This window comes from Trichosurus vulpecula, chromosome 4, assembly GCF_011100635.1.
Source record: "Trichosurus vulpecula isolate mTriVul1 chromosome 4, mTriVul1.pri, whole genome shotgun sequence".
Classification (NCBI taxonomy): Eukaryota; Metazoa; Chordata; class Mammalia; order Diprotodontia; family Phalangeridae; genus Trichosurus; species Trichosurus vulpecula.
The window spans coordinates 244499194-244526009 of NC_050576.1; the positions used below are offsets into that span (position 1 = coordinate 244499194).

At 39.5% G+C, this 26816-nt stretch overlaps 1 protein-coding gene across 3 annotated transcripts in view; it reads left to right on the top strand.

Annotated features, from left to right (window-relative positions):
• The window catches only part of SKIL (SKI like proto-oncogene), a 29212-nt gene extending 2617 nt beyond the window's left edge, over positions 1–26595 (top strand). For all 3 annotated transcript variants that reach the window (XM_036754587.1, XM_036754589.1, XM_036754588.1), the window contains exons 2-8: positions 1138–1353; positions 1835–2998; positions 18225–18322; positions 21616–21863; positions 22200–22441; positions 22764–22988; positions 24838–26595. In XM_036754587.1, coding sequence (XP_036610482.1) covers positions 1898–2998; positions 18225–18322; positions 21616–21863; positions 22200–22441; positions 22764–22988; positions 24838–24996 — 2073 coding nt within the window. In that variant the 5' untranslated portion in view covers positions 1138–1353; positions 1835–1897 and the 3' untranslated portion in view covers positions 24997–26595. The remainder of the gene's footprint in view (positions 1–1137; positions 1354–1834; positions 2999–18224; positions 18323–21615; positions 21864–22199; positions 22442–22763; positions 22989–24837) is intronic.
• Positions 26596–26816: the final 221 nt, after the last annotated feature.

Genomic DNA, 26816 nt, shown 5'->3' on the forward strand with positions numbered 1-26816 from the left:
TGTCCCTGTCGGGTTGTGGAGGAGGAGGACTCCCACCTACCACCCCCGCCTGATTCCTGGTGTCCTGCCTCCCCCATCCTTCCCTAGGGTTTTGACTTGAGTACTTGACTTGGTGTGGGTGTAAAGGACTTTCAGGGTTTGGGGAATCCCCCGTTCTCCAGGTGATTCCTTTTGCGCTTCGTGTTTTGAGTTGGCTCTCTGCGGTGGGGTTGAAGTCAGTGGATTCCTAGTTCTCCTGTTCTCCTTCCTTTCCCTCGTTGAGATGGATGGAGTGAATAGTTCGGATAGCAATGTCTCCTCTTCTCCCCCCCATCCCAGTTTCTTTGATTTATTCAGGATTTCTTTTCATGAGAAGGAAGTGGAAGGAGGATTTACACCGCCCCCCCCCCCCTTTTTCCTTTCCCCTTCCTCCATTTGCATTCTTTGTGAACGGTGTCTGCAACTGCATTTTTGGTCCCAGAGTAGCCTTGTTCAAGGTTGGAGGGTCAGAGGATTGGAGCCTATAGTTCCAGGCATCAGGCAAATTTTCTCACCTTTTATATTTATCTACATTTTTTTAAACGTACCTTTGATTTCATAATGCCACAAAAAATAGTTCAGCTATACTGGGCAATTAATGCAGAAAAAAAATCAATGCAATTTAGATTAGGCCATCAATATTTACCCATGAGACAGTGAGTGCTGATTTGAACACTTTTTTCCCCTTCCTGTAAGTACTTGGAGTTAATTCTTTTGAATGATATTAGGAAATGCAGTAAGTAAATTATTCTGGTTATAATGGCAGTTGAAAGAGGCTCCCTAGTGATTAGCTTTGGGTGAGTTGATTCGAGTGCAGCCATTGTGTATTCTATATATTGTAAGTTAGCCCCTCTACTGCCCACAAGACACATCTTTGCCTCTGGCTTGGGAGACCCTTTTCAAACCACTTTCATGTTTAAATTGAAGGTCTTCAAATGAAATTATCTAAATAAATAGCCATCAAATTAACTGATTTAAATAAATCATTAAAAAATATCACCCTTTGTAAATGAACTTGCTTTAACATTGAGAAACTGCTTTCAAATGAAACCTTTGGTCTCTGGAACAAATTCAAATATAACTCTTCCTTGTCCCCACCCTCTCTTTTCTTTTTTACAGATTTATTGAAAGGATAATGAAAGTAACATTGTCCCAGACCCAAATCTGGCAGATTTGTCTTTAGGTACTGTTACTTTGGGTTGCAGAAATCCAGCTGGAGATACTGACAGTGGTCATATCTGCTGACATCACTACGGGGCCAGTTATAGACAGCTTTTCATTTGTCTGTTAATATAGACTGTCTTTTGGAGGAATACGTTTTTCCAGTATCCTCAGGTGAATTTTAAATTTATCTTCACTGTGTTAAAAACATTTTGACATGTGTTCGATTCTCTTATATATGGCCACGAATACTAGCCTAAGATGCAAATATCTCTGATATTGTACGTTAGAAGAGTTGTGTTGAGTCAGCACATCTCAAATTGAGATAATTAATGACTTAATTATTTAAAAAAGTAAATGTACCTGAAGAATTCAGGAAGCAGGGCTCACTTAGACTTAAAAATGTGGCATATACTTTATTCTTGGAATCTGAGGCCAAAAGGTTAAATACTTTTATACTTGACAGTATAAAAGTGACAGCCACATTTTATTGAAGGAACGCAAGTGAAGGTATAGAATCTTTTGAGTAAATCAAAGCTTTCTTTAAAAAGAGATGTGACTGAGAGTGAAATTACTATAAACATTTTCTTGTTTTTTTTCTTTTTAAACTTTTTAAATTTTTAAAAATTAATTACATTTTCTTGTTTTCTTCCAGAACAAACCACCAAACTAAGATGCAAATTTCATAGCTAATTATTTGAAGCTTCACAGTTCAACCATGGAAACTCTCCAAACTAGCTTCCCTTTGGTTCAGGGCTCCAATAAAAAACGGAATGGGCTAAGAGATGAGGGCAGCCCTCCCATGAAAAAAATGATGACAGAAATGCACGTAAATGGGAAAGTGCTGATAAACACATTGCCAACCGTAAAGAAGGAGAACTTGGATGACTATGGTGATGCTCCAATGGAGACAGATGGGGAAAAGGCCAAATCCAGCTGTAATTCAGCATCTGAACCTTTACATTTAAACCCTAGTTTAAAGCACACACTGGCACAATTCCACTTAAGTAGTCAGAGCTCCCTGGGTGGGCCTGCAGCGTTTTCAGCTCGTTATTCCCAAGAGAGCATGTCTCCTACTGTATTCTTGCCTCTCCCCTCACCTCAGACTCTTCCTGGGCCTTTGCTCATTCCTCCAGATAGTTCCACTGAACTTACTCAAACTGTCCTGGAGGGAGAATCAATTTCTTGTTTCCAGGTTGGAGGAGAAAAGAGACTGTGTTTGCCTCAAGTCTTAAATTCTGTTCTCCGAGATTTTTCACTCCAGCAAATAAATACTGTGTGTGATGACTTGTACATATATTGTTCACGGTGCACCTCGGAACAACTTCACATCCTGAAGGTCTTGGGAATCCTTCCATTTAATGCCCCATCCTGTGGGCTAATCACACTCACTGATGCTCAAAGACTGTGTAATGCTTTGCTCCGTCCACGTACCTGCCCTCAAAATGGTAGCATGCTTCCTGCTAAAAACTCCTTGGCCCAGTTACAAGAGACTGGCAGGGCCTTTGAAGTGGAACATGAGTGCTTGGGTAAATGCCAGGGCTTATTTGCGCCCCAGTTTTATGTTCAGCCCGATGCGCCGTGTATACAGTGTCTGGAATGCTGTGGAATGTTTGCGCCCCAGACGTTTGTGATGCATTCGCACAGATCCCCTGACAAGAGGACCTGCCACTGGGGCTTTGAATCAGCCAAGTGGCCTTGCTATCTCCACGTAAACCAAAAATACTTAGGGACGCCGGAAGAAAAGAAACTCAACAGTCTTTTAGAGGAAATGAAGGAGAAATTTAGTGTCCGGAGTGGAAAGAGAGCTCAGTCCAAAGTAGGTGTTTTCATTCTAGCATCTGAAAAGGTGCCCATTTGTTCTGATTGGAAGTGGGATACATATTTTTCTAGAAGTGCATTGATTATTTCAAAATCAAACATTCTTTTAAGATTGTATTTGGTAGATTTTAGAAATGTAACTTGATGCATCTTAAGAAGCCATGGAGTGGTTATAAATGTAGCCAAATGAGAGAATATCATTGCTTCATGTAGATAAGTGGAAGCTAACTGTGTTGTTTCTATGATTCATGGTCATGTACTTTTAAGCATTAGCTCCTTTTGCAGATGGGATAAGTGAACCACAGAGACATCTTGTGGTTTGCTCAAGTTGGCATTTTTTTGAGTGACACACCGATGATTTTTGGCATCATTTCCCTGTTGGACTATTCAGATTTTATGGTCTCTGGAATGTGATGTAGAAGAAAGATTTCTCTGAAGGACTTGTGATTCCAGTATCAGAATAACCATAACATTTCATAGTAACTGATGGTTTTTTTTTTTCCCAAGAAGACTATATTTACTATGGTACAGGGTGATCTAAGTAGAAAAAGAGCAAAAAAAAAAAAAAGGGATACATTTAAATAAAGCAATAGGAAAGGGAAAAAAAAAACAACCTTTGTGACGATAAGGTTAGTTTTCTAGTCCAGCCCCTGTACATTTTAAACAAGGCTAAATGTTTTTCCCTTAAACTAGCTCTCTTAATTCATATATAATCCTCTTTTTTGGGTGTCTTAGTACTTTGTTATGATCAACAAACTGATTGAAATTGAAAAGCAGTAAAGCACGTTTCACCTGAAAATCTTTAGTCACAATGGTAGCGATTTAGCTATTAATTCTTCAAAACATCCCTGGGTGTTCCTTTTTTTCAGAAGAAGAAGAAGAAAATGAAACACGGGTGAAATGATGGCTTGAAGGTCACAGGGCATGTAAATGTACTATATAGTAAGGAGCATAGCTAGGAATAGACTTTTTGATTTCTTGCTCTGAGTATGAGAATATTGCCTTTTAAAGATATGAGAATTATGTTATCTGCTCAATTCTGGTGATATAAAATGAAAGAGAAAGTTTGCTTCTGCTTGGGTGTGTTACTGTGAACTGTTTAAACCAGGTAGGTTTGGAAAGGTTGTTTCCTGCCTGGCTCCCAATAGCACAGTACCTTGTACACAGTAGGTGCTTAATAAATGCTTGCTTCCTGCTACCTCTCTACAGCAAGCCACTCCTGAAGATGGAGTTCATTGATATATCCCTGTATGGTTAGGCTAAGGTTTTTTTCTTTTTAGCAAAGTCGATACCTCACATCTTCAGTTTTTTAGAGTTACACACAATTTTGCTTAACTTCACACTGAAATGTGACATCTTAGCCACGTCACTTCAATTATAGAAATTGCACATGTAGGTAATAATAATACCTCCTTTTTATATGAATAATGTCCCGCCTGTAAACAAATGAGGGTAAAGATAGACCTTTCTGGTGACATCCTGGTTCTGCCATGGAATTTGTGGTGCTCATTCTTCTGCTAAAGGTCTATAGGATACAAAATGTTAGAACCCAGGGGGCAGGAAAGTACATTTCCTTGTATACACTTAGCCCAAACTAAAGGAATAAAATGATTGTCCTCTGGTTTTATTAAGGTTAAAACTGTTCTTCAGTTTGTGATGTGGTTACATGTTATAAAGACCATATATATAGACTTATGTGTTAGTAAATTTGAATGTTGTGCACCCCAGAGGATTCTAGCCAAATTCCTTTTTACTAGTTACATTTAAGTAACTTGAAAATTTGCAAGACCCTTTAAATACCTGACCTCATTTGAGGCTGACAGTAACCCTTGGTGGCTAGAAACCCTCAGATGAGGAAACTTGAAACCTGAGAGACCAGGGTGTTGTCCAGGGTCACCCAGTGGCTTATTGTCAAAGTTAGAATCTGAACTCAGTCTGATCCCTGGACCCTAAGCACTGTATCTACGCTCCCTCCCTGCTTTCTTGCTTATATTTGTATTTTTCAACTAAAATACCGCTCTGTGATTTAAATGATTTTCAGAAAGCAGAAGGTACTGTAATAGGAAATTTCAGAAAAAACAAATTTGAAAAAGCAACTGTTAGAGCCATTAGCTTTTTAAATTAACCTAACTAAGCATGGTTTGTTTTTAAGCTGTGTATAAACATGTGTAAAGATTTGGCTGAAACAAGAAGACCTGAGTTCGAATCTCAACCCTGACACTTTGTGGCCTTTAAGTCTCTTAGTGCTCTGAGTACTTTGTAAGTTGTAGGGGAGGTGCTGACTAGCTTGGTGGAGGGAATTTCCTCACTTGGGAGTTCCCTATGCCAGTGAAATCACAGATCCAGTCCTCTAACCCTATTCACATGTATGTAAGCCTGAAATTTATAGACATCTTAGAATGAGCTAAGAAGGAAGTGCCTGACTGGCCTAATACATTTTCTGTTTCTAACAGTACATAGGTACACATAGTGAGTTCGCTGCTTCTGAACTCCCAAACTCAGCTGACACTCATCTGTTAGAATGAACACACACGCGCGCGCACACACACACACGAACGACCAAAAAAAAAGAACTTTCTGCCTTCATGTTTTAACAATGTATTTCATGTATTAATATCTATTATATAGATAGAATTATCTTTATTTTGTAAGCCAAAACAATTAGTACTTTAATTTGTATTTATATAGCTGAAGCTTTGTTCGCCAGATTTTATTTAAAAGAAAAAAAAGCTTTAAAATCAATAGGCTGTTGCTCCTTCTTTCATGGAAGTGAAGTAGTCCTGATGAGGAAAAAGCAGAATGACACCCTTATTTCTGTTACTCTTTCATTTACTTGGAAAAATTGTTGACGTTTCTAAATATTTTTGAGTAGAATGAGAAATACAAGGAGGTGCATGCAGTGAAGATGAGTGTGTCGGGACAGAACTTCCAAGGGCCTGAATCTTTTCATGATTGTAGTGACTAAAACCCTAGACTTTGGAGATGTTTTTATTATTTTCCTGCTACCTTTCAATGCCTGAAAGTGTACTTCTAAGTCTGCCAATCATAAATTATTTGCTGTGAGATCTCCTTGGATGGATTTTTCCCCCTGTTGCTTCCTGTAAATTAATCCCCCTCCCTCTTTTCAATGATTTAGTTAGAACTGACCACTGGTTACTTAGAGCACACACAGATAGTAAGTACACATCTTTTCTTGTTGCCCTTTTAAAATTGGGCTGAGAATTTGGACTAATCGGGACTTGTTTCAGGTTAAGTAGCAATTTCAGTCTACCTGGAGAAAGAGACCCTTTTTGGCTGAGCATCTTAACCGGGCTGAGGCCAGTTACTATTGGCCCTTTGCTAGCACACTGGTGTGTCTATGCTTATACTCTGGCATTTGGATGAACTTCAGTAGGTCAGATGTTTAGAAGTGGTTTGGAAATAGTGCCACCTTAAGGCTTAAGAAATAAGGCATTCATCACAAGTTGGCTTTCACTCCTAAAAAAAAAAGATTTTTAAAAGTATTAGAGGCAAAGTCAAACTATTCATCTTATATGTCAATGAGTGAGGAGAGTAAAAGGGAAAATGGAGAGTGTTTGTCTTGGGTAAAACATGGCATCTTTCTTGGGTAACATTGTAACTGTGTGTAACCAGTGAACATTACTTTGTTAGCTGCGTGTGCATTATTAATTAGTGATATATCTGGAAAAACTAGGGGACATATTTAAAGAATTTGGCTAATTTCAGTTCCATTAGAGGCTATTATAAACTACAGTTTGGGGGTCAGGGACTTGAAATCATTTCTAAGTAAAATGTCAGTGAACTGCGATGCATTCCATTTAAGAACCAAAAATAGCTTAAACCTACATTTAATCTTTATTCAGAATATTATTCCATATATATAAACTCTAGAATAATAATTTGGCCTCAGATTATTAAAAGGAGTAAAAAAAAAATCATAATGGAAGCTAATAGTCGAGTATTCTTTTTTTTTTTTAGCTGTGGCTTATACATCAGTCAATAAATTTTCATTACTTTCTGTAGAATTGGAGGGGATACAAAAGACATCTAACCCTACCTCCAATTTTAGAATTATGTTTTGATATGATTTTTCCTTTTGGCATTAAATCACCAATGTGCAAATTTCATGCAAAATAATTTCTGAGGTGGGAACTCCAGTCTTCGTGGCCAGAAGAGCATTTGACAACTTTATATTGCAGATTTTAGTTTATAAAGTACAATTTTAGATACATTTTCATCTGACCATTAAAATTTACTTTGAGGCCCTTAAATTAGGTATTAGTAAATTGTTGAAGCTTATTTATTTTTTGATATAGCTGTCACTCTCCAAAGATTTTCTTCCCCTTAAATAAGCCCACTTACAGATGAGGAAGTGTGGGCTCAGATCAGTGGGTGACTAGGAGCTAGCAAAGAGGTGACAGATCCAGAGCTTTTGACTCCAAGGCCAGTCCTCTTTCCAATACTTGCCCATGATCATCACCGTGATTATCATCGAGGAAAAGGAATCATTAAATTCGTATGCAAAGAAGAGTCCTAGCAAAGCAGAGATGGAGTGGGGATAAGTACTGCTCGAATTTGGGTCGCTGGGGAGGCCCAGATGGACAGGCTTTTAGAAGCCCTTCTTTGTGCCTCAAGGTTCAAGCTGTTGTTTTCACACTGTTGCCAGTCTGCTTATTACCTACAGGGAAACCCACCTCCAGGGAGGTGGAGGGAGGATATTCACCATAAAGGTGGAAATAACATCTGCAGGGTCTCAGTAACCCTGAGAACTGTATACTCTCTTCCTGACCTTTTCTTAATGATCCATGGGATTTCACACTGGCTCTGTTTCTACCATCTTCCTCCTGCCTTTGTTTACTGTCTATATTTTGTTCACGTCTCCTTATGAATGACTAGGCTACTTAGACTTTCTGGTTTAATTGCCTCTATAGGGAAAAAGTGTGTCTGATTTGGAGTCAGAAGGCCAGGGCACAGATCATGGCTCTCCTGTTTGTTACTTGTTTGATTTGGGGGAGAGAGTGAGCTATTTCCTCAGTTTCAGGCTGCGGGTCCAACCAGCTCTGAGTGAGTCACTTGACTAGTCTGGGCTTCCATTTTTTCATTTGTAAAATGAAGGGAATGGACTCTTCTTTCCCTTCCAGCCTTAAAATCCTGTGATATTCTGCTGTGATTACTGAGATTAACGGAATCCAAAAGAGGGAAGTATTTATGGCATCCCCAAAATGCTTTGATCTGTCTAAAATAATGCTTTATCTAAAAACTTCTGTCATGTGGAAAGTCTAAGTGGTATGCACTGCTCCTCAATCATGACTTTACAGAATTATAAATGTACATCATTTGGTGACAGACAACGTGTAATAATTATCCTAAGTCTGTAACTTAATGAAGTGTAGTTATTTTTGGCACATATTTTTCTTTTCCTCATTCCTTGTCTGTCTTGTCTTTTTATATGAGCTATAATATTTTTCTCTTTGGGAAAAATGTATTTTTTAGTTGAGATTGTGAATTTAATTTAATTGTCATCCACTTTGTGAAGACAGTGCTCAGCGCTAGGGAGATAGCCCCCTTCAAACATTGAAGAGCTCCCATTCTTATGGGGGATGCTATCTGTGCACAGATACAGTACAAGGTTGGGAGGAATGGGACAAAGAGAAAATCTGAGGAGCGAAAGACCCAAAGCGGGGCCAAGAGCCTTCATGGAGGAGGCACAAATCAAAGCTTGTTGCTGTCACTGAGAATCAGCACAGTCCCTTTCATGTCATGTGTCATGAGTGCTTAATACATATTATATCAGCAATAAACTAGCTTTGTGATGAAGGGTTTCCAAGGAGCTGTTGCATTGGAGGAAGTGTTGGATAACAGTATAAAGAAGAAAGAGCTGATCTTAAAGTCAGGAAGGCCCCGTTTCAAGTCCCGCTCCAGACACATCCTGGCTGTGTGACTCTGGCAAGTCACTTAATTTCTCAATGTGCTTTAGGCTACTGACTGTCTAAGACTCACCTGCATTGGTGAAGAGAATTTCTTTAGCCACATACCAGTGAAATCACAGGGCTGTTCCTTATCTTTATTGAGCATAACAGAATTCTGGCCTAAGAAAAGAATTTGACAATTCCCTGGGGCTTAGAGTCTTATAAAAAGGAAAAAATAAGGTTGTAGTGGATTTTCTTCTGAGAGTTCTGACATACAGGAACATTATTAACTAGCTGTTTTGCACTTTGTTTCTTGTAGATAGTTTAAAGACAGAGTTGTACATGTATTATAACACTTTGTGCTTGTGCTTTTCCAGCCTACAAAAGGCTCATTCAGTTAGATGACAAGTATGAACACCGGGAGTTTAAAGCTAAATTGAAGCCTACAATCATTTTGATTTGCTTCAGGCCTCACAATAAGGTAACAGAAGGGCTTGGATCACATTTGTCACTTGTTTTTTTTAAATTAAATATGTCAAAACTAATGATTGGCATGTGATTGTGTACAAGGCTGAGCTTTTTTAAATTGAATTTTCATTTTCAAAAAATGCTAAAAGGAATATCGGAAGCTCAAGCCCTTCATTTTATTTATTTAAAAAAAATTATTCTGAGTTTAACAAATGCCAAAAAAAGAACATTTCTATACACAGAGTAGAACATAAAAAGAGGATTATGTGAGGAAACATGAATCTCTTATGTACAACTTGGCTTTTTTATATAAAATAAATTAAGCATTTTACTTTCAAAGCTAGCCTACTTGTCTGTATCCCCTTAACCTTCTGTTCTCTTTGCATTTAAAAAAGTGCTTCAATGACCCATTTTTTTTAAAAGTAATATCACTAGGGTTCCCCCCCTCCCATGTTTCCATCCCTCTAAAAAAAAAAGAAAAGAAAAAACACAATCCTTGTAAAAAATGAGCATAGTCAAGCAAGACAAACCCATACATAGGCCATGCCCAAGAACACGTGTGTTTTATTTTTCATTTTAAGACCATCGCTCCTCTCAGGAGGTGGAGAGCATGAAAGCTGAGCTATTTTTAAAATTCCTCTATACAAAGTTCATGTGGTATGTTTTCTAGTTACTTGTCACCTTGTAACACTTGTTTTTATTTTAGTTGTTGAATTGTTCATTTATAACATAGTGAGAGCTGGAGGAAATCTAATATACTAAGGTGTTTAGGTTTTTTCTTTATGATTTTTTTTTTTAGTGCTAGCTGTCTAATAGTGTGCCTTTTGTATTTTACTGAAATCATCTTGTATTGAGTATTTGAATTTCTTGCTACTACACATGGGAAAAATTATTAAACAGGTATGTTCACTCTGTGCCTAAAGTTGCACTAATTAACTATGTAGGTCAGCATGTCCTGACATGCGTGGAATCATTAGCAGCCAATATCACATCAAGAGTGAATAGTGTAACAGGCATTGAGGAGTCTAGACTACAGATTTTACATGTGTGAGTGATACCGATAGGTAATTCACTAGATAGATACATTTATTTGTGAATATCTTTCGGGTGAACATTTTAGATAAAGTAGTGAGGATGATCTATATACTATAAGTGATTGTTAGTAAGTGAGTCTTGTGGACTTGGCAATTGAAGGTTTAATTATAGTCCTTCCTTAGTGTTATCTTGTATGATTTTGACATTAAATACATTTTCTGACATTTATCTGCTATAACACTAATTTTCTAATTCCTGATATTAAAAAATATTAAGGAAAATCTTCAGTAAGTGTTTGATTCTGTATAGATCTTTGTAATATACTGACACTCCTGAAAGTCCACTGTCTTGTCATGGCATGGGAGTGGAGTAATCGGGCCTGCCATTCTGGAAAAGCTTCCACTGTAGGTCTGGTGATGGACTGGCAGTGATATAGAGAACTTCATGATTGCCATAATGTTGGCTACCAAGTCACAACATTTTTTGGCCAAGGTAACCCATGAAGACTGTTGAGGCGGGCAGAGGTTGTGATTTGCATTTGTGATTGGTGGGGCAGCCCATGCTGATCCCAGCATGACTACTAGGAAGTGTTTCCCATTTTATTTCATATGTTACTGGAACATATTTGAAAGAACATGATTCTAAACAGGTGAAAAATAAATCAGGTTAAATGTGTGGTGACAGAATAATTAGATGATAGCAGAAGTTCTTTACCTTTTTGTGTCACTGACCCCTTTTGAGAGTCTAGTGAACCCTAGAACCTCTTCTAGGGTTCACTATAACTGTATTTTTTTACACAAAAAGGTAACCAATTATTTGAAACAAAGTTGTCAAAATGTGTATTTTTCAAAAACCATATTTACAGAATCCAGATTAAGACCCAGAGTGTTTATTTATACAGTAATCGTTTCATATTCCTTTAATTTTTGAGCACAGTGGCTAATAATTTTGAAACATTTGCGTTTTAGTACAGGTTTGCAATATTTGTGTGAAACTGGAGGTGGGTGAAATGGTTCTTAATACTTTAAAATTTTAAGGTTCTTAACTTAAAAACTACCAGCAAAACATGTTCAATTAGGCATGCTCCTTTATGCAGAAAATAGAGTGAAAAATGTGCTATTTAAATTTTCTTCCCAAATACAATTTACATTATTTTTCATCTGAGAGACTAATACAGGTTGTTTACATGATCGTTGTATACTGGATTTTTATTAGGTTCACTTCTTAAAGGTGTTTTGATCAAGATAGTGTGTTAAATCAAAGAGGAAGATAAACATTTGGAAAGGAACACTTCTTTCTTAGGACTTTAAAATATTAATATTAAATTTCTCCCATTTACTTGTAAAAACAATTTTTAACATCCATGTTTAAAAATTTTGAGTCCCAAATTTTCTCCCTCCCTTCTTCCCTTTTCCTCTCCCTGAAATAGTAAGCAATTTAATATAGGTTATACATGTGAAATTATGCTAAACATTTCATATTAATCATGTTGTGAAAGAAAACATTAAAAAACCAGAGGGAAAAGTAGTATGCTTCCATCTGCATTCAGAGTCCATGAGTTTTTTCTGGAGATGGATAGCATTTTTCATCATGAGTCCTTCGGGATTGTCTTGGATTATTGTGTTGCTGACAATAGCTAAGTCATTCATAGTTCTTCATCATACAATATTGCTGTTACTGTGTACAGTGTTACTGGTTCTGCTCACTTCACTTTGCATCAGTTCATATCCTGCTGAGGACTTTTACATAGATTTTAAAAATCAACCATTTCTGATAAATCCTAATTAAATGAGTCTTTCCATTTTAAGAAATTTTATAGTTTCATAAAGAGATTTTTTAAAAATTGGGTTGAGGTATCTGAAATTTAGCTTGTGATCTGGAGGTAAACATTCCACCTGTTTGGGAGCAGTAATCACAAGGCTGTACCGTGATCTGATTCTTTGTAGTGCAGCATGGTGTGTTCTGTGGCTAAACAGATGAAATCTACAACTTGCTGCTCTGTTGAAAGGCGTGGGGCCAGATAACTGTGGCTCAAGCTCATTTTTATTCGTGCTTTGTAGCTGCCCCATTGCTGTGCAGTAGAATCACTTTGTTCCTTTTTGAAGTCCTAATTTGTCAGTTGACACAAATACAGAAGGGATAAGAGAATCCATTCTGCATCTGTGAATGATTCGTTGCTTAGTATGGGTTTCCTCAATTGCTCCTAACATGCAGTTAGGATAATTTATTGTTGGGCTCTATTGTTTACTAGAGCCAAACTTAGTGAAATTAACCTCAATCATTTTATTATAGTCACTTTCATGTATTTTTTCCATCCTTTGTACAACTCATTTTGTACAGCATTCTCCCAATAATTCTAGGGAATTCCTTCAGAATTCATTTAGGAAGCAAGACTTGAAAGATGCAGCCTGGAGGGGTGGGTAGTGGGGAGAAATCAAATGCTAGTTCGGGTGTAGGAAGACCTGCTCTAAGGTCCCGATAGTTATCTGTTTCATAGAGTTGAGTAGGTAAAGAATTGTGCAAGTAAAACAACACTTGGTTAAATGGTGTAAAGAAAGGTGAACCACACGCATACACACAGGAGGTCTTGGAATTTTCTTAGGTCAAAATGAGAGGCTTGTAAATCTAGATGTCAAAAGAGATTTATGGCAGAAAAAGTTTGGGGTTTTTCTGTGCTGAAGGCTTAGCTGAGATTTCAGACATATGGCTATATTTTTAAGGGGAAAACCCACCAATTTGTGTAAGGACTTTGTGGTAGTGGGTAGGCAGTCCTTGTTGAAAGTAGGAAGAGCTGGGTTCAAAGTCCTGCTTTTGACACAAACTGGCTGTGTGCCCCTGGGCAACTCTCTAAGGGAGGGCCAGACCTGAACTGGTAGAAGGAGTTCCAAGTCAAATCAAGTCAACAAACTTTTATTAAGTTCCTACCAAGTGCCAGCCCTGTACTAAGTCCTGGGGATAGAAAGGTAAAGACAGTCCCTGCCCTCAGGGATTTCACAGTCTAATAGTGGAGACAATATGCAAACAACTGAACAACTAAGCTATAAAATACAAAATATACATGAATGAGAGATAATCACCAGAGGGAAGGCACTGGAGTTAAGGGGGATTGGGAAAGGCTTCTTGTAATAGGTGGGATTTTAGCAGGGATTTCCAGGAAGCCAGGAGGTGGAGATGAGGAGGGAGAGCCTTCTAGGCATGAGGAGGAAGCCAGGAAAGATGTCCGAAGTTGGGAGAAGTAGTATCTTGTTCAGACACCCTCAAGGAGGCTAGTGTCATTAGATAGATGAGTAGGTGGGAGAGGGGAGAAAAGGTATGAAAGACTTTGAATGTCAAACAGAAGATTTTATATTTGATCTTGCAGATGATAGTGAGCCACTGGAATTTAGGGTGAGGCAGTCAGACCTGTAATCTACATATTGATCCTTTTCCTCTCTCTTTGATTTCTTTGGGAATAGAAGCCCAATCATGGTATAGCTGGGTCAATGAGGATGCATGTTTTAGGAGCTTTCTGAATATAGTTCCCAATTGCTTTCCAGAATGACTAGATCAGTTCACAGCTGTCACTGACTGTGCTGTAGTATAAATGTTTTCCTATGGTTCTTTCAACATTTGTCATTTTCTTTTGTCATCTTGACCAGTCTGACAGGGTCAAGGGAGGTGGAAACTCAAAGCGGTTTTAATTTGCATTTTTCTAATTTGTGATTTAGAGCATTTTCCTTTACATGGTATGGTTGTTGATAGCTTTGAAAACTGCCTGTTTGTATCCTTTGTGTTGAGGAATGGCTCTTGATTTTATAAATTTGAATCACTTCTTTATGTATCTTGGATATGAGACCTTTATTAGAGAAATTTGTTGCCAAGATTTTGCCTAGTTGTCTGTTTCCCTTTTAATTTTTACTATAGCAGATTTGTCAGTGGAAAACCTTTTTAAAAAAATATAATCACATATTTCCTTGTGTGATCCTCTTTCACTGACCTTTGGTATGCAACAGTCATCTGGGAGAGGGGGGAATCATTTTTAAAAAATTTGAAGTGCCATTTGATATGTAAAGAGTTGAAAGATAATATTGTAGCAAATAGAAATAACTAGAGCATATTTTTACAACCAACTTTCATAGTAACAATTTCTGATTAGTATTAATATCAAATGATTTTTACATGCATTTGAAACACTATCTAAATGAAGCTCTGAAGAGAAAGAGCATCCCAGGCAGGGAAGGGAGCCAGTGCATAGGACAGGTGGGTACCTGGCAATCACTCCTCCTGATCCTTTGTCTTTCTGTCATTTATAATCTGTAACCCGGGTATCTGTGGAATAAATTAGAGTTTTTTTTTAATTTCCTGAGAGAAAGGAGGGATGGGTAATAGATTCACTGTTCTTAGAATTTGGTTTCATTTCTATCTTGTGCAGTTCATCCAATATTAAGTGCTTATGAGCATGAAGGATATATAAAGGCGAGAATAAAATAGCTCCTGCTCCGAAGGAGTTTTTGTGGTTTATGATCAGTGATGTCTAACTCCTTGTGACCCTATTTGGGGTTTTCTTGGCAAAGATACTAGAATGGTTTGACAGTTCCTTCTCCAGCTCATTTTGCAGATGAGGAAACTGAGGCAAACAGGGCTAAGTGACTTGCCCAGGGTCACATAGCCAGTACATGTCAGAGGAAGATTTGAACTCAGGTATCATTGCTGACTCCAGGCCAGGAGCTTTAACTACTGCACCACCTAGCTGCCTCTCCCAAGCAGCTTATACTCTACCAATGGGATACAAGTTGTGTCCAAGTCAGCATGGTAAATGAAAATGAGGAAGGGGCAAAGTATTGGCCCCTGGGGAAGGGGCCTAGAAAATGCTTCCTGAGGACATTGGCCATGGAACAAAGGCAGCCAAATTTCCTCAGAGGCAAAAATAAGGAGAGGAGTGGATTCCAGGCATGGTGAATGACTTGTGTGAAAAGCGCAGAGGTGGAGTTTTCAAGCAGTCCATTTTTTCAGAAATTTGAATTTGGGAAGGGGAATAGTGAAATAGGTCAGAAACAAGGGCTAGCAGAAAATGAAGTATGAGTGCCAGGCAGAGTACAGCTTAGTTGGTCTAGACTAGTGGGGTGCCACCAGAGGTTTTGAGCTGGGCTCCAGACCTGTGCTTTTTAGCAGGTGGGCAGGTGGATCAGAGAAGGGAGATTCCAGAGTCAGGGAAACCAATTACAATATTCTAGGGGAGGCAGGGTGGGTGCTGGAAATGTGATGGCCATATCAGTAGAGAGAAGGGGATGGGTGGGAGTGAGTAATAGAGGGAGAATCTGCAGACTTGGCATTTGATTGAATATTGGGGGCAGTGAGGGAGAAAGAAAACTCAGAGGTTATGAACAGCGACTGAGAGGATCAGACCGTTTTGGAAATACAAATTTTCCATTTTAGACATTTTAAATTTGAGATTATCTGTGGAATATCCAGGTGCAGATGTCAGCAAGCAGTTGAGAATATGGGCCTTGAGTTCAGGAAAGATTAAGGCTGGATATGTAGATTTGATAGTTACTTCAAAGAAAAGAGATTATTAGACCCATGAGAAGTGATAAGATCATCTAGAGAGAAGGGCAGCTGCTCCAGACCCAGTCTTGGGGGGAGGGGAGTGTGTGGGAATCCAAGTTTAATGATGACTCAGCAAAGGGGACTGAGGTGTTAAAAGCCAGGTAAGAGGAGAATCCAGAGAGAGCAGTGTCTGTCACAGAAGCTGAGGGGGTGGGCTGGAGAGAGAACTGTTTTAGTAGTGTTGTGGGGCCAGGCTGTGAGGCTTTAGAAGTGAGTAGGTCATGAGGTAGGGAATGTAAATGGTTTTAGAAGCTGACTAGAGAATGTTTGTAGGTGGCGGGAGAGAAGACTGGGTGGGTAGAAATGATCACAGAATTCACTCCTGGAGGAGATGGGAGCCCAGGTTTGAAAGCGTTGGTCAAAGGCTTGGCCTTGGCAAGAGGGACCACCTCTTAGAGAAAAGAGCGAAGGCCAGGTTGGTGGTGGGGGAGAGGAGGGGTTTAGAAATATGGAGACAGAGGAGGGGAGCTCTCAGCAGATGGCTTCTTTCTTCCCAGAAGAGTGGGAGTCCAGGACATCTGCTGATAGAGCAGGATGGGGAAGATGGGGAGGGGAGAAAGGTGAAGAGGTCAGGTGCAGCTCCAAAGTTTTGCCATCCGCTGTGGAATGGGCAGGAAGGTCCCTGCATGGGCCACTGCAGGATGCAGAGGGAATTCCCTAGGAAACTGGCCACATTCTAGCCTGACACCATGTTCTCCTATGATGTGTAGTGATCATATAGTAAGAAAGACTGGGTGTGGATTTTCTTGGAGGGGAAGTTGGGGGGATGAGGAAGATGTTCTGACAATGGTATTTATCTGTAAGTCCTTGAAAAATTCATTTAAAAATTTGTTCCATGGGTTAGAGGTATTAACCTTTCAGAACTTTTTGACCAGTTTTGTAACAACTTTGAGAGGGTCTCAAAAGGGAGCAGCAAAAGTGATTAAATGGAGAAAAATAGTAGATCCTAAAAAAAGTTTCTTTTGGTGGTTTTCAGCATAGAAACAAATGGATCTGATGGTGACTCACTTGCTGTGATTAAGTGGAGTGAGGATTCTTATCTTGGGAGGACCAAGCAGGAGGAAAAGAACTCAAGCTAAAGCGGAGGGCTTTGGGGTTGGCTATAAAGAAAAGCTTTGGGCCTGTGAGGGTTATAGCATTGGAGCTGGGCCTCTCGGGGAGGTTGGGGGCAGGGGATTTCTGTGCCTGGAGAGTCAGTCATAGGAAGGGACTCAACGTGTTCTGGTCTAGAGGGATCAGATTCCATCTCTTGATGTCCTTTCCAGTTCTATTAGTCTGTGATTTTATTAAGATGAAGAAACTTCATTTGTGTTAGGTACACTGCCCTGTGATTTCTAGCACTTTAACTACAGTTTGTTTTGAAAACTAGTTGGCAGAATTTCATAGTGTATACTGTTCGTAGAAATAGCTGGGAGCGTATAAGGCAAAAACTTTATGTCTAGTCTCTTGTAATTCAGTATGTCTTCCCCAGGCATGGCTGAAGATGGCTAGGGTGGCCATTGTCCTTGGTGCTGCTATGTGGTTGGCAAATGGGAAGTACTCTGAGTTTTCCCTCTTCCTTCTCTTGTCCTACCTTATACTAATTCTCTCCATTGGCCTCATCCCATCTCATTTGGCTCTCTTTCCCATTCATCCCTTGCTATTTTTCTCTCCCTCTATCATCTGTGCCTCTTTCCCCCCTTAATCATACAGTAATTAGTCCAATATAGAAGTATGTTTGAAAAGCAGTGATGGCTCTTTGTCTTTTGCTTCTTTTCCCCTTCCTAGCACCTTTGGGTGCTGCTTAGGGATAAAAGCTTGCTGATTTGTCCTAGGTGTTGAAGGGAAAAATTGCTCTGCCCATCGATGGATGGCCCCTTTTAGTGAATGCTGTTGTATCAGAAGGACAAATGGTCTTGCTTTCGGTCTCTGTCTAAATAGTGTGGAACATTGGTTAATTTGTTAGAATTGAGCACTTTCAGTGTGGTAGGGGAGCAATTTAATTTCTGGCAGTTGCAGGGACAAAGTAGAATGGGAATTTTGTAAGTTTAAGGGGGTTCTGTACTTGAAAATGCACTTTGGATAATTCATGAATTCTGTAAGTTGAAAAAATTCTGCTAACTTACAAATACTTGTATTTGTATGCTTGGTGAAACTACATTATTGCATATATTTTTCATTTAGGAAGAACTGATATATTAGAAGATGAATTTTGAATAATACTGTGTCTCCTTCTCTCTTTTGCAGGCAGATACACCCCCAGGGCTGGAATTGCCATCATGGTATCCAGTTATAAAGCAGGAAGGTGACTCTGTTTCTCAGCCTCCTCCATTCATCCATCCCAGGTAAGCAGCCATCTTTCTTTTAAATTCTTCTTTCTTTAGTTATTCAAAAATTGTCTTTAAAAATCCAGAATCGATATTTTTGAAAAAGGGCATTTTGGGTAGACATGTTATGGTTTGTGTTTTTTATTAGTAAAATTATAACAGTTCTGTTTTGTAGTAAATTTGCCTAGAGGTACAGGAAAGCTTGAGGATGGAAATGGGTATTTTAGTCTTCCATTCCATTGCGTCCTATTGAGTGTTTACAGTCTTAGAGGAAGAATCTGTTGGTGTGGGCTTTTTTCTTTAGAAGTATGTGAATTGCCTTTCCTCTAAGATTACCTTTCAGATGGTTACTCTAATACATAGAAGCTTTCTTAATAGTTTCAGATCTACATGAGATTTTTTTCATCTTTTTACTGAGAACATCCAAGGTTTGTAACTTCATTTTCTCTTGTTGCTCAGTTTTTCTTTTGTGTAATATGCGTTCACCAAGTCTGGAAATGGAGAAAGCCACTGCCTTGCTCTTGATGCCCCAAACTTAAATTCATGAAACATTTTTTTTATTTTTTTAATTTAATTTATTTAATATATTTAGTTTTCAGCATTGATTTTCACAATAGTTTGAGTTACGAATTTTCTCCCTGTTTCTACCCTCCCGGCCACTCCAAAATGGCGTATATTCTGGTTGCCCCATTCCCCAGTCAGCCCTTCCTTCTGTCACCCCACTTCCCCTCCCATCCCCCTTTCCCTTCTTCTCTTGTAGGGCAAGATAAATTTCTATGCCCCATTGCCTGTGTATCTTATTTCCTAGTTGCATGCAAAAACTTTTTTTTTGTTTTTGAACATCTGTTTTTAAAACTTTGAGTTCCAAATTCTCTCCCCTCTTCCCTCCCCACCCACCCTCCCTAAGAAGGAAAGCAATTCAACATAGGCCACATGTGTATCATTGTGTAAATCTCTTCCACAATACTCATGTTGTGAAAGATTAACTATGTTTTGCTCCTTTCTAACCTATCCCCCTTTATTGAATTTGCTCCCTTGACCCTGTCCCTTTTCGAAAGTGTTTGTTTTTGATTACCTCCTCCCCCTGTCTGCCCTCCCTTCTATCATCCCCCCTTTTTATCTTCTTTCTCCTTCTTTCCTGTGGGGTAAAATACCCAATTGAGTGTGTATGGTATTCCCTCCTCAGGTCAAATCCAATGTGAGCAAGATTTACTCATTCCTCCTCACCTGTCCCCTCTTCCCTTCCTACAGAACCGCTTTTTCTTGCCACTTTCATGTGAGATTCATTAAACATTTTTAAAGTGCCTACTTGTAAAGCCCCATGCTACCCTCTGGGGGATATAAAGTTGAAATAAGAATGTCTCTCTTCTAAGACAGCTTAGCCATCAATAGGAAGATATGAAATGCACAAATAACTAATGTAAAATAGTACATGAATGTGTCAGACAGGGGCCAGCAACGTATATATGAGGATGGAGGAACGAAAGGTCATTGTTGGTAGTGAGGGTCATGGAGCATGATCTACTGAGAGGACAGAGGATCTGAGTTTGGTTTTAAGTGGTAAATTGGGTGATGGGTAGAGGTTGAGCATGAGGGGGAATGGACATTTTAGACAGGAGAATGGTGTGTAGAAAGGGATGGAGGTAGTCATACACAATGTGTAACTTGCCCAGTTCAGCTAAAGCATAGACTACTGAAAACGAGTAGCATGAGAGATGGCCTTCGAGAGAAGGTGGCACCAGATCATGGAGGGCATGCCATTAGTGCTGTGGTCAGCGGACAAGAGGGAGCCATTGTGAGCAGGGCCTGAAATGCCTGGATCTCTGCAGATGATAAGTCTAGCATCAGTTCAAAGCATGGTTTGGAAGAGCAGGAGAGTGGAGGAAAGGCATCTTTGAACCTAGGAAGCTGGCCGAGTGGGGAGGCCAGAAACAGAATGAAGGCAGAAGGAGAAATTTAGGAGGGAAAGATGAGCTCAATTTGAGGCCTGGGAGAGAGTGGAGCTGTAGGGGGTCTTTGGGCATTGGATTAAGCCTGCTGGTCCTTAGCCAGGGCCAGTGAGTCAGAGAGAGATGATAAAAAGAAAATGGAGAGTTAGGGAAGAAGGCTGCTGGAGGACTAGAAATCCAAGGGTTGGGGTTAAAGGTAATTGGGGGAGGGAGGGTTGCCTTTGCTGCACTGAGTGTCTTTTGTAGGGTGCCTCTTTAATGTTACAGTGACAAAGTTCCTTTGTTCTATAATTTAGCACTGTTAATTTGATAAGTCATTTGTAATTATAATTTGGTATTTTCATATTCATTAACTCATCCCATAAACCTGTTAATTAATTAGCCTACAAAGCAGCATTGGGTCAGCTTTCAGCCTCACTAACTGCTGCTCTAACTCAATGGCCCTGTGACCCCATCAGCATAGGGCCTCCCTCCCTCTGGTGCTGGTGCTCACAGCCTTGCTGTGCCTTCTCACCTGGGGTGACACTCATGTCCTCTGGCTCCTCCTCAGGGGTACACCCGGACACCAGGGTTGGGGTATGTGCAGAGTACATAGGCTGTCTGCCAGTTATCTCTAGATTTTGCTATATGACCAGCCCAATATGACATGCCCACCATGGGCTTGCCTATAGCTTTTAATTGTTTATAAGCTTAATGCGTTGTCATTCAAGTGCTAAAATGTTTAGGGAGGATCATTTTGTGGGATTAATTTAAAAGCACCTTGTATTTTGGGCTTTGCCTCTTCTGTGGGTATGCATGGACTTGTGGACTTGCTAATAGCTGGACTGAGGTCAGATTTGCCAGAAGCCCCGGGACATTAGGGGAGGCTTTCAGAGACACCTGGCTTGTATCCATGCAACATGGTGTTGAATCAGACAGGAGTGGAGCTCTGGGAATAAAAATAGGCCTCACAAGCAGCCAGAAGTGTCTGCTCTGTCCCGGGACAACCTCGCCTACCTTAGTGCTGCGTGCGTGCGTGCATGTGTGTGTGTGTACGTGTACGTACCTTTCTGTGCTCAGCCCCGTTGTTTTAGGGGAGAGCTGAAGAGAATGATTTTCCCACCTCTGTCCTTGCAAAAAAGGTGCAGAAGGAGATGTTTGGACCACTAGGTTCCGTGTGCAGTGACAAGGGCCTGTTTGGTGGATAATTTTGCTCTTTTACTTAGATTTAGGGCAGGCTCTCATAGCTTTTTGAATAGTTTGTTTCCTTTTATTCTTTATCTTGTGTCTTTGCAGACATTTTGAGTGGAAAATTGTCAATTTTCATTTTACTTGTAGAATTAAACATTAAACCTGATTTTTTTTCTCATTGTGTCTCCTCAGCTACTACCTGTACATGTGTGATAAAGTGGTTGCTCCAAATGTGTCACTTACTTCAGCTGCCTCGCCATGTAAAGAGGTCACGAAAGCTGGGGCCAGAATGGCAGAAGGGAGCAAGTCTCTGCCAGGGCTGCCTGAGAAATCTTATGCCAGCAGCAAATCGCGCAGAGCCGCCTCTTACCCGGAGCTTTCCCTTGAGGAGCAAGAGAAGATGGATCTGAAATCCAGTCAAGAACTTGGCACCCGCCTAGGTGAGCGCATTCTCGGGATCAGCCGTCATCAAGGACCGTTCAAGAATATTCACCGATTTTGTTCTAGTCACGTTTTAATTGAAGTTTCCAAAATACACGTTGTATTACGTCATCTCCCTGAGCATACTCCCCCTTTTAAAAATGGTCACATTTTTAAAAACAGTAAGATTTTTGTATTCAAAACACTGAAATCATAATTAGGGACCTGATCTTGTGTAACTCCTACATTTGATTGCATTTTATCCTGCCGATCACCCGTGGTTTTTGCTCTGCTGTCCATATTTTAAGCAAGATGGTTTTCAGTTATTTAATTTCTCAGTTTTTTTTTCCTTAAAGATCCATCCGTGTCCACTGGTTCTACAAATAAAAAGCCATTGGAGCCCAAAGCTTGTAGCACAGACCCAGAAACCAGCAAGGCGGAAAGGGGCCGAGAGGCATCAACTCTCTGGCCATCGATTATCAAGGATATCAGTTGTGAGGACGATAAGGGGAAAATCATGGAGGAAGTGATGAGAACCTACGTCAAAAAACAAGAAAAATTGAATTCTATCCTACAGAAAAAGCAGCAGCTTCAGATGGTAAGACTTGTTCAAATGATTATCCATTCGGCAAAAAAAAAATTTTTGTGTTATATTTGCCTTGTTAACATGAAAAATCAAGTTAATGCTGCCTAGAAACTATTGTAAATCATACACAGATGGTTCATGTTTTATTTGAAGCTCTTTTCAGAATTACAAACATCTAGAAATTTGGCAATGAAAATGCCAACTTAGGAGTTTTAAAAAACCTATATTCATATGTCCTTGCTAGTAATAATGGCTGAATGTTTGTTTTCTGAGTTGAGAATTTTAACTGGAGAAAAGTAAAGTAAAAATTTATTTCTGACCATTCGTTTTGTAGGAAGTGGAAATGCTGAGCAGTTCAAAAGCCATGAAAGAACTCACCGAAGAACAGCAGAATTTACAAAAAGAGCTGGAGTCTTTACAGACTGAGCATGCTCAGAGGATGGAAGAATTCTACATTGAACAGAGGGACTTGGAGAAGAAACTGGACCAAGTGATGAAGCAAAAATGTACCTGCGACTCAACTTTAGAGAAAGACAAGGAGGCTGAGTATGCTGCCCAGGTAAGAACAGAGGGCCATGTGGTCAGCTGGGGGAGTGGGAGAGGAGAGAGAACTATGTGATCAGCTGGGGAAAAGGTCTGTGGGTCAGGGGCATCCAGACACAGCTTACCAGAAGAGGTGGCCTTTGAGTGGGGCTTTGAAGGTTGTGGTAGTAATATATCACAGGTGGAGTTAGGGGCGGGGTAGAGAGTAGAGGGGAACCCCTGAGCTGAAGGTGTGGAGGAAGGAAAATATGGTCTGTTTGGGGGAAGGTAAGTGGTTGAGTTGTGCTGGAGTATAGAATAAACTGAGAGGTGGGAGGAGGGGAGAGAAGACTGGTAGTTTGGGGCTAGAAAATTAAAAAAAAGATAATTCTGTACAGGAATGGGTACCAGTATATATTTAATGTTGTTTTTTTCTTGATCGTCTCTGCCCTCCTAGAGAAGAATTTTATATTTAATTTAGTATGGCATATCTTGTAATAGTACAACATATATAGCCAGTATTTCAGTGTGGACCTGTGAGAACATCATTTAGATTTATGAAACTCATGGTTTTTGTTTCCCCTCTTAGTCACTTGATTAAAGTACTGAAGATTTGAATCATAGAATTAAGATTACTATGTTTAAAATAATCTCCCTCTCCCCCAAATCAAGATATAGGAGTATTATAATTAAAGCAACCCAACTGGTCTTTAACATATTTGTATCTAAAATGTAGTTTTAAAAAAATATATATAAATTATCATGGAATCTAATGGGAAAAGAATGAGAAATTGGGGAAAGAAATTCTACGCACGCGTATACACACACACATAGACACAGACACACAGACACACACAGACACACACAGATACACTCAGACACACAGATACACTCAGACACACTCTCTCTCTCTCTGTCTCTGCACTGAAACCCAGGCCCTGTCTCCCTCCAGAAGTGGCTGGGCCTCTTCTCACCTTATTTCATCCTTCTGTCAACTGAATGCTCTCCTGGATGGTTTGGGGTACAATAGCAGAAGTACCTCATCCTCAGATGTGGAAAACCAAGTCTGGATGCCTCCCTCCCCCTCTCCCCCTTTCCCTTTCCCTGTGCTCTCGTGGCTTCGTTTTGTAACCCAGGCTTGAATTCTGGTCCTGAGGTTGAGCCTTGTTACCTGACCCTATAAATTGCCACTTTCTAGCTGGGCTAGTATGAGAAGCCATGAGTATTAGACACTTTCCTTGGTCTGAGCAGTATAAATAGTTGCTTCCTCAGGCCCTGGGCCTAGATTCTGAAGACCACATATTACATACTTGATAAATTAAAAGCTAACTTGGCCCATAGCAAAGCCATCATGGTCTCACCTTCTTTTCTAACACCCTCCCACCCCCCAATAATTGAAATACGGTATGTGTCACCAATGCTGTACTTAATGGGAAATATCTGTGAAATCATGTGGGTCTCTCCAGTACTGCTAGATTTTAACCAATATTCTTTTGAGATATTAAACCATGTCCTCTTCTCCTGGTCCTATTTTGCAGGGTCCTATTCCTTTGTATCTCCTCTCAAATATCAAATTGAAAATCAAGCATATGCCACCCAAGGTTACTCTGATAAATGTCACTTTTTGGACACATTATAACCAAACTCTACCAGGACATTTTTTGGCGAGTTGTTTTTAACATATAGTACTATCCCTGTGGAGCTAACTGCCCCTTGTTAATATGGCCTGACCCGGCATGTTTTCAGTTTGCCAAATAATGACATTTGAAGGACTGTGTGGTATTTCAATGTCAGATGATATCAGCGACTTGTTAGCTATTGGTTCGTCATTATGTGGAGTACCATATTTATAAAAATCTTGTCTTAAATCTTTTTTGAATATGCAGTTGGCTGAGCTGCGCCAGAGACTGGATCATGCTGAGGCAGACAGACAGGAGCTTCAGGACGAACTCCGGCAGGAGCGAGAAGCCAGGCAAAAGCTGGAGATGATGATAAAGGAATTAAAGCATCAGATTGTGAAATCTTCCAAGACTGTTAAAGAGTAGAGACCAGCAAGGAGAACTCCCCTGTGCTCTCCCAGCGGGGCTTTGTGATTAAACTGTGAGAACCATGAGGCATTCTCTTGATTTGGAGTTTACAGGGAAAGTGAAGAGATGACATATATATATATTCAGATTTTTAGATTTTCCAAATGAATGAAAATCTGTTTCTTTGTACTAGTGTTTTTTTTTAAATCTTAAACAACTAGTAACAATGAAACTGTATGTTTTAAAATAGGTGTCTGTCTCTACTTCTAATGCAAACGACTGTTGTGTACCTTTCTAAAACAGCATTGTATGACAGGGAATACCCTGTGGTCCATTTTATTGTTACCCATGTTTCACACTTGCTTTTGGAAACACTTTCTACTATATTTTTGGTGTCTTCATACTTCAATATTTAATCAAGGGAGGCATCCAAGCTCCATCTTTTCTGAGTGTTAAAATGGACACCATTTTCTTGGTAAGTTGCTGTTGTGGATTCATGGCTCCATAGAGAACATTACTCCTCTGATTCTCTCCCGACTGTGGAATGAATTTCCACGAACAATGGCCAGGGGGATTCATTATGCTCTGCTGCTACGCACGAGGAATGGCTGACATGTTGGTGGTTTATTTTTATTTTTCCTGTTTAAATGTGCTTGTGTGAAGCTGTTTTTTTTTTTTCCAGGCAGCAACAGGACATTGAACTAAAAGTGATAATTAGGACTTACTCTTTAGAATCCCTGAGCTTTTAATTACTTGTCTGAAGAGTGACCTGAAAATATTCATTCTTGGGGATGGGGGAGGGAGGGAACCAGTTGTGTTATCATTAATGTAGATCAGCTGCTTTGTTATCTAGTCACTTCTCTCCTGTACAGTTTTTATATGTAGGTAGGGGTCAGATTGATGTTTATATTGTGGGTTTGTTTTTTTTTTTGGGTTGTAAAATACGAAACACTTTGAAAGTCACTTAGAATTTTTGTATATTTAAATGTCAAGGTAAATCTTACCAAAATATCTGCAAATGGACCACGTTCATTTAGCTCTTTAACGTTAAAAATCAGGAATTTGCAGCCATTAGATGCTGATGCACCGTAAATTAATGCATGGGAAAATCCAGATATCTGCTGATTTTCAGACAATTTTCAGAAGCAAGACAGGAATTCCATGTGGGGAAGTAAACTCTTGCACTTTTTTTTTTTTGCACAGATAGGTCTGTCATTCTTTAATGCCAGATTTCACATTAATTATCCATTTATTTAAAAGAGCTAAAATAGTAGCATTCAAGTTTTTTCATGACATACACTGAAGCCACCCTTCATTGGAAATATTTTTCCATGCTTTCTAAGCTTTTGATAGTCTCTCATAAGGTACTGTTTGATAATTATTAGTTGAAACCACTTACAAATATAGGTATATGGTTGGACTTTTTTTTTTTGTATACAGATTACCAAATCCTACTTTCAGGATGGATGCAAGTTAGGCACTTTGTAGTGATGCAAAACGTTTAAGCCGCTTGTTCATTACTTTAAAGAATTAATTCTGTGATTCACTCTAAATGATATTTATGTGCTCTAAAATAATTTGTACCCCTCAAATGAACAAAGAATCAATTTAAACAAATCAGCTGTGGTTTTTGTGCATTCATTTGAGTTTTACTAAGCTAACATTCATAAACATAGACAGAACTAGCCCCATCCAGTTGAGAGAGAGAAGCACAGAGGTGTTTATGGTCTTGTATTCTAGTTGTCGATTAATACTTGTAAATTACTGGATGGTGATGTCATTATTCTTCACCTCTTCAGCTATGGAGCAGGCTTCCTTTTTCTCATAGCCACTCCAAG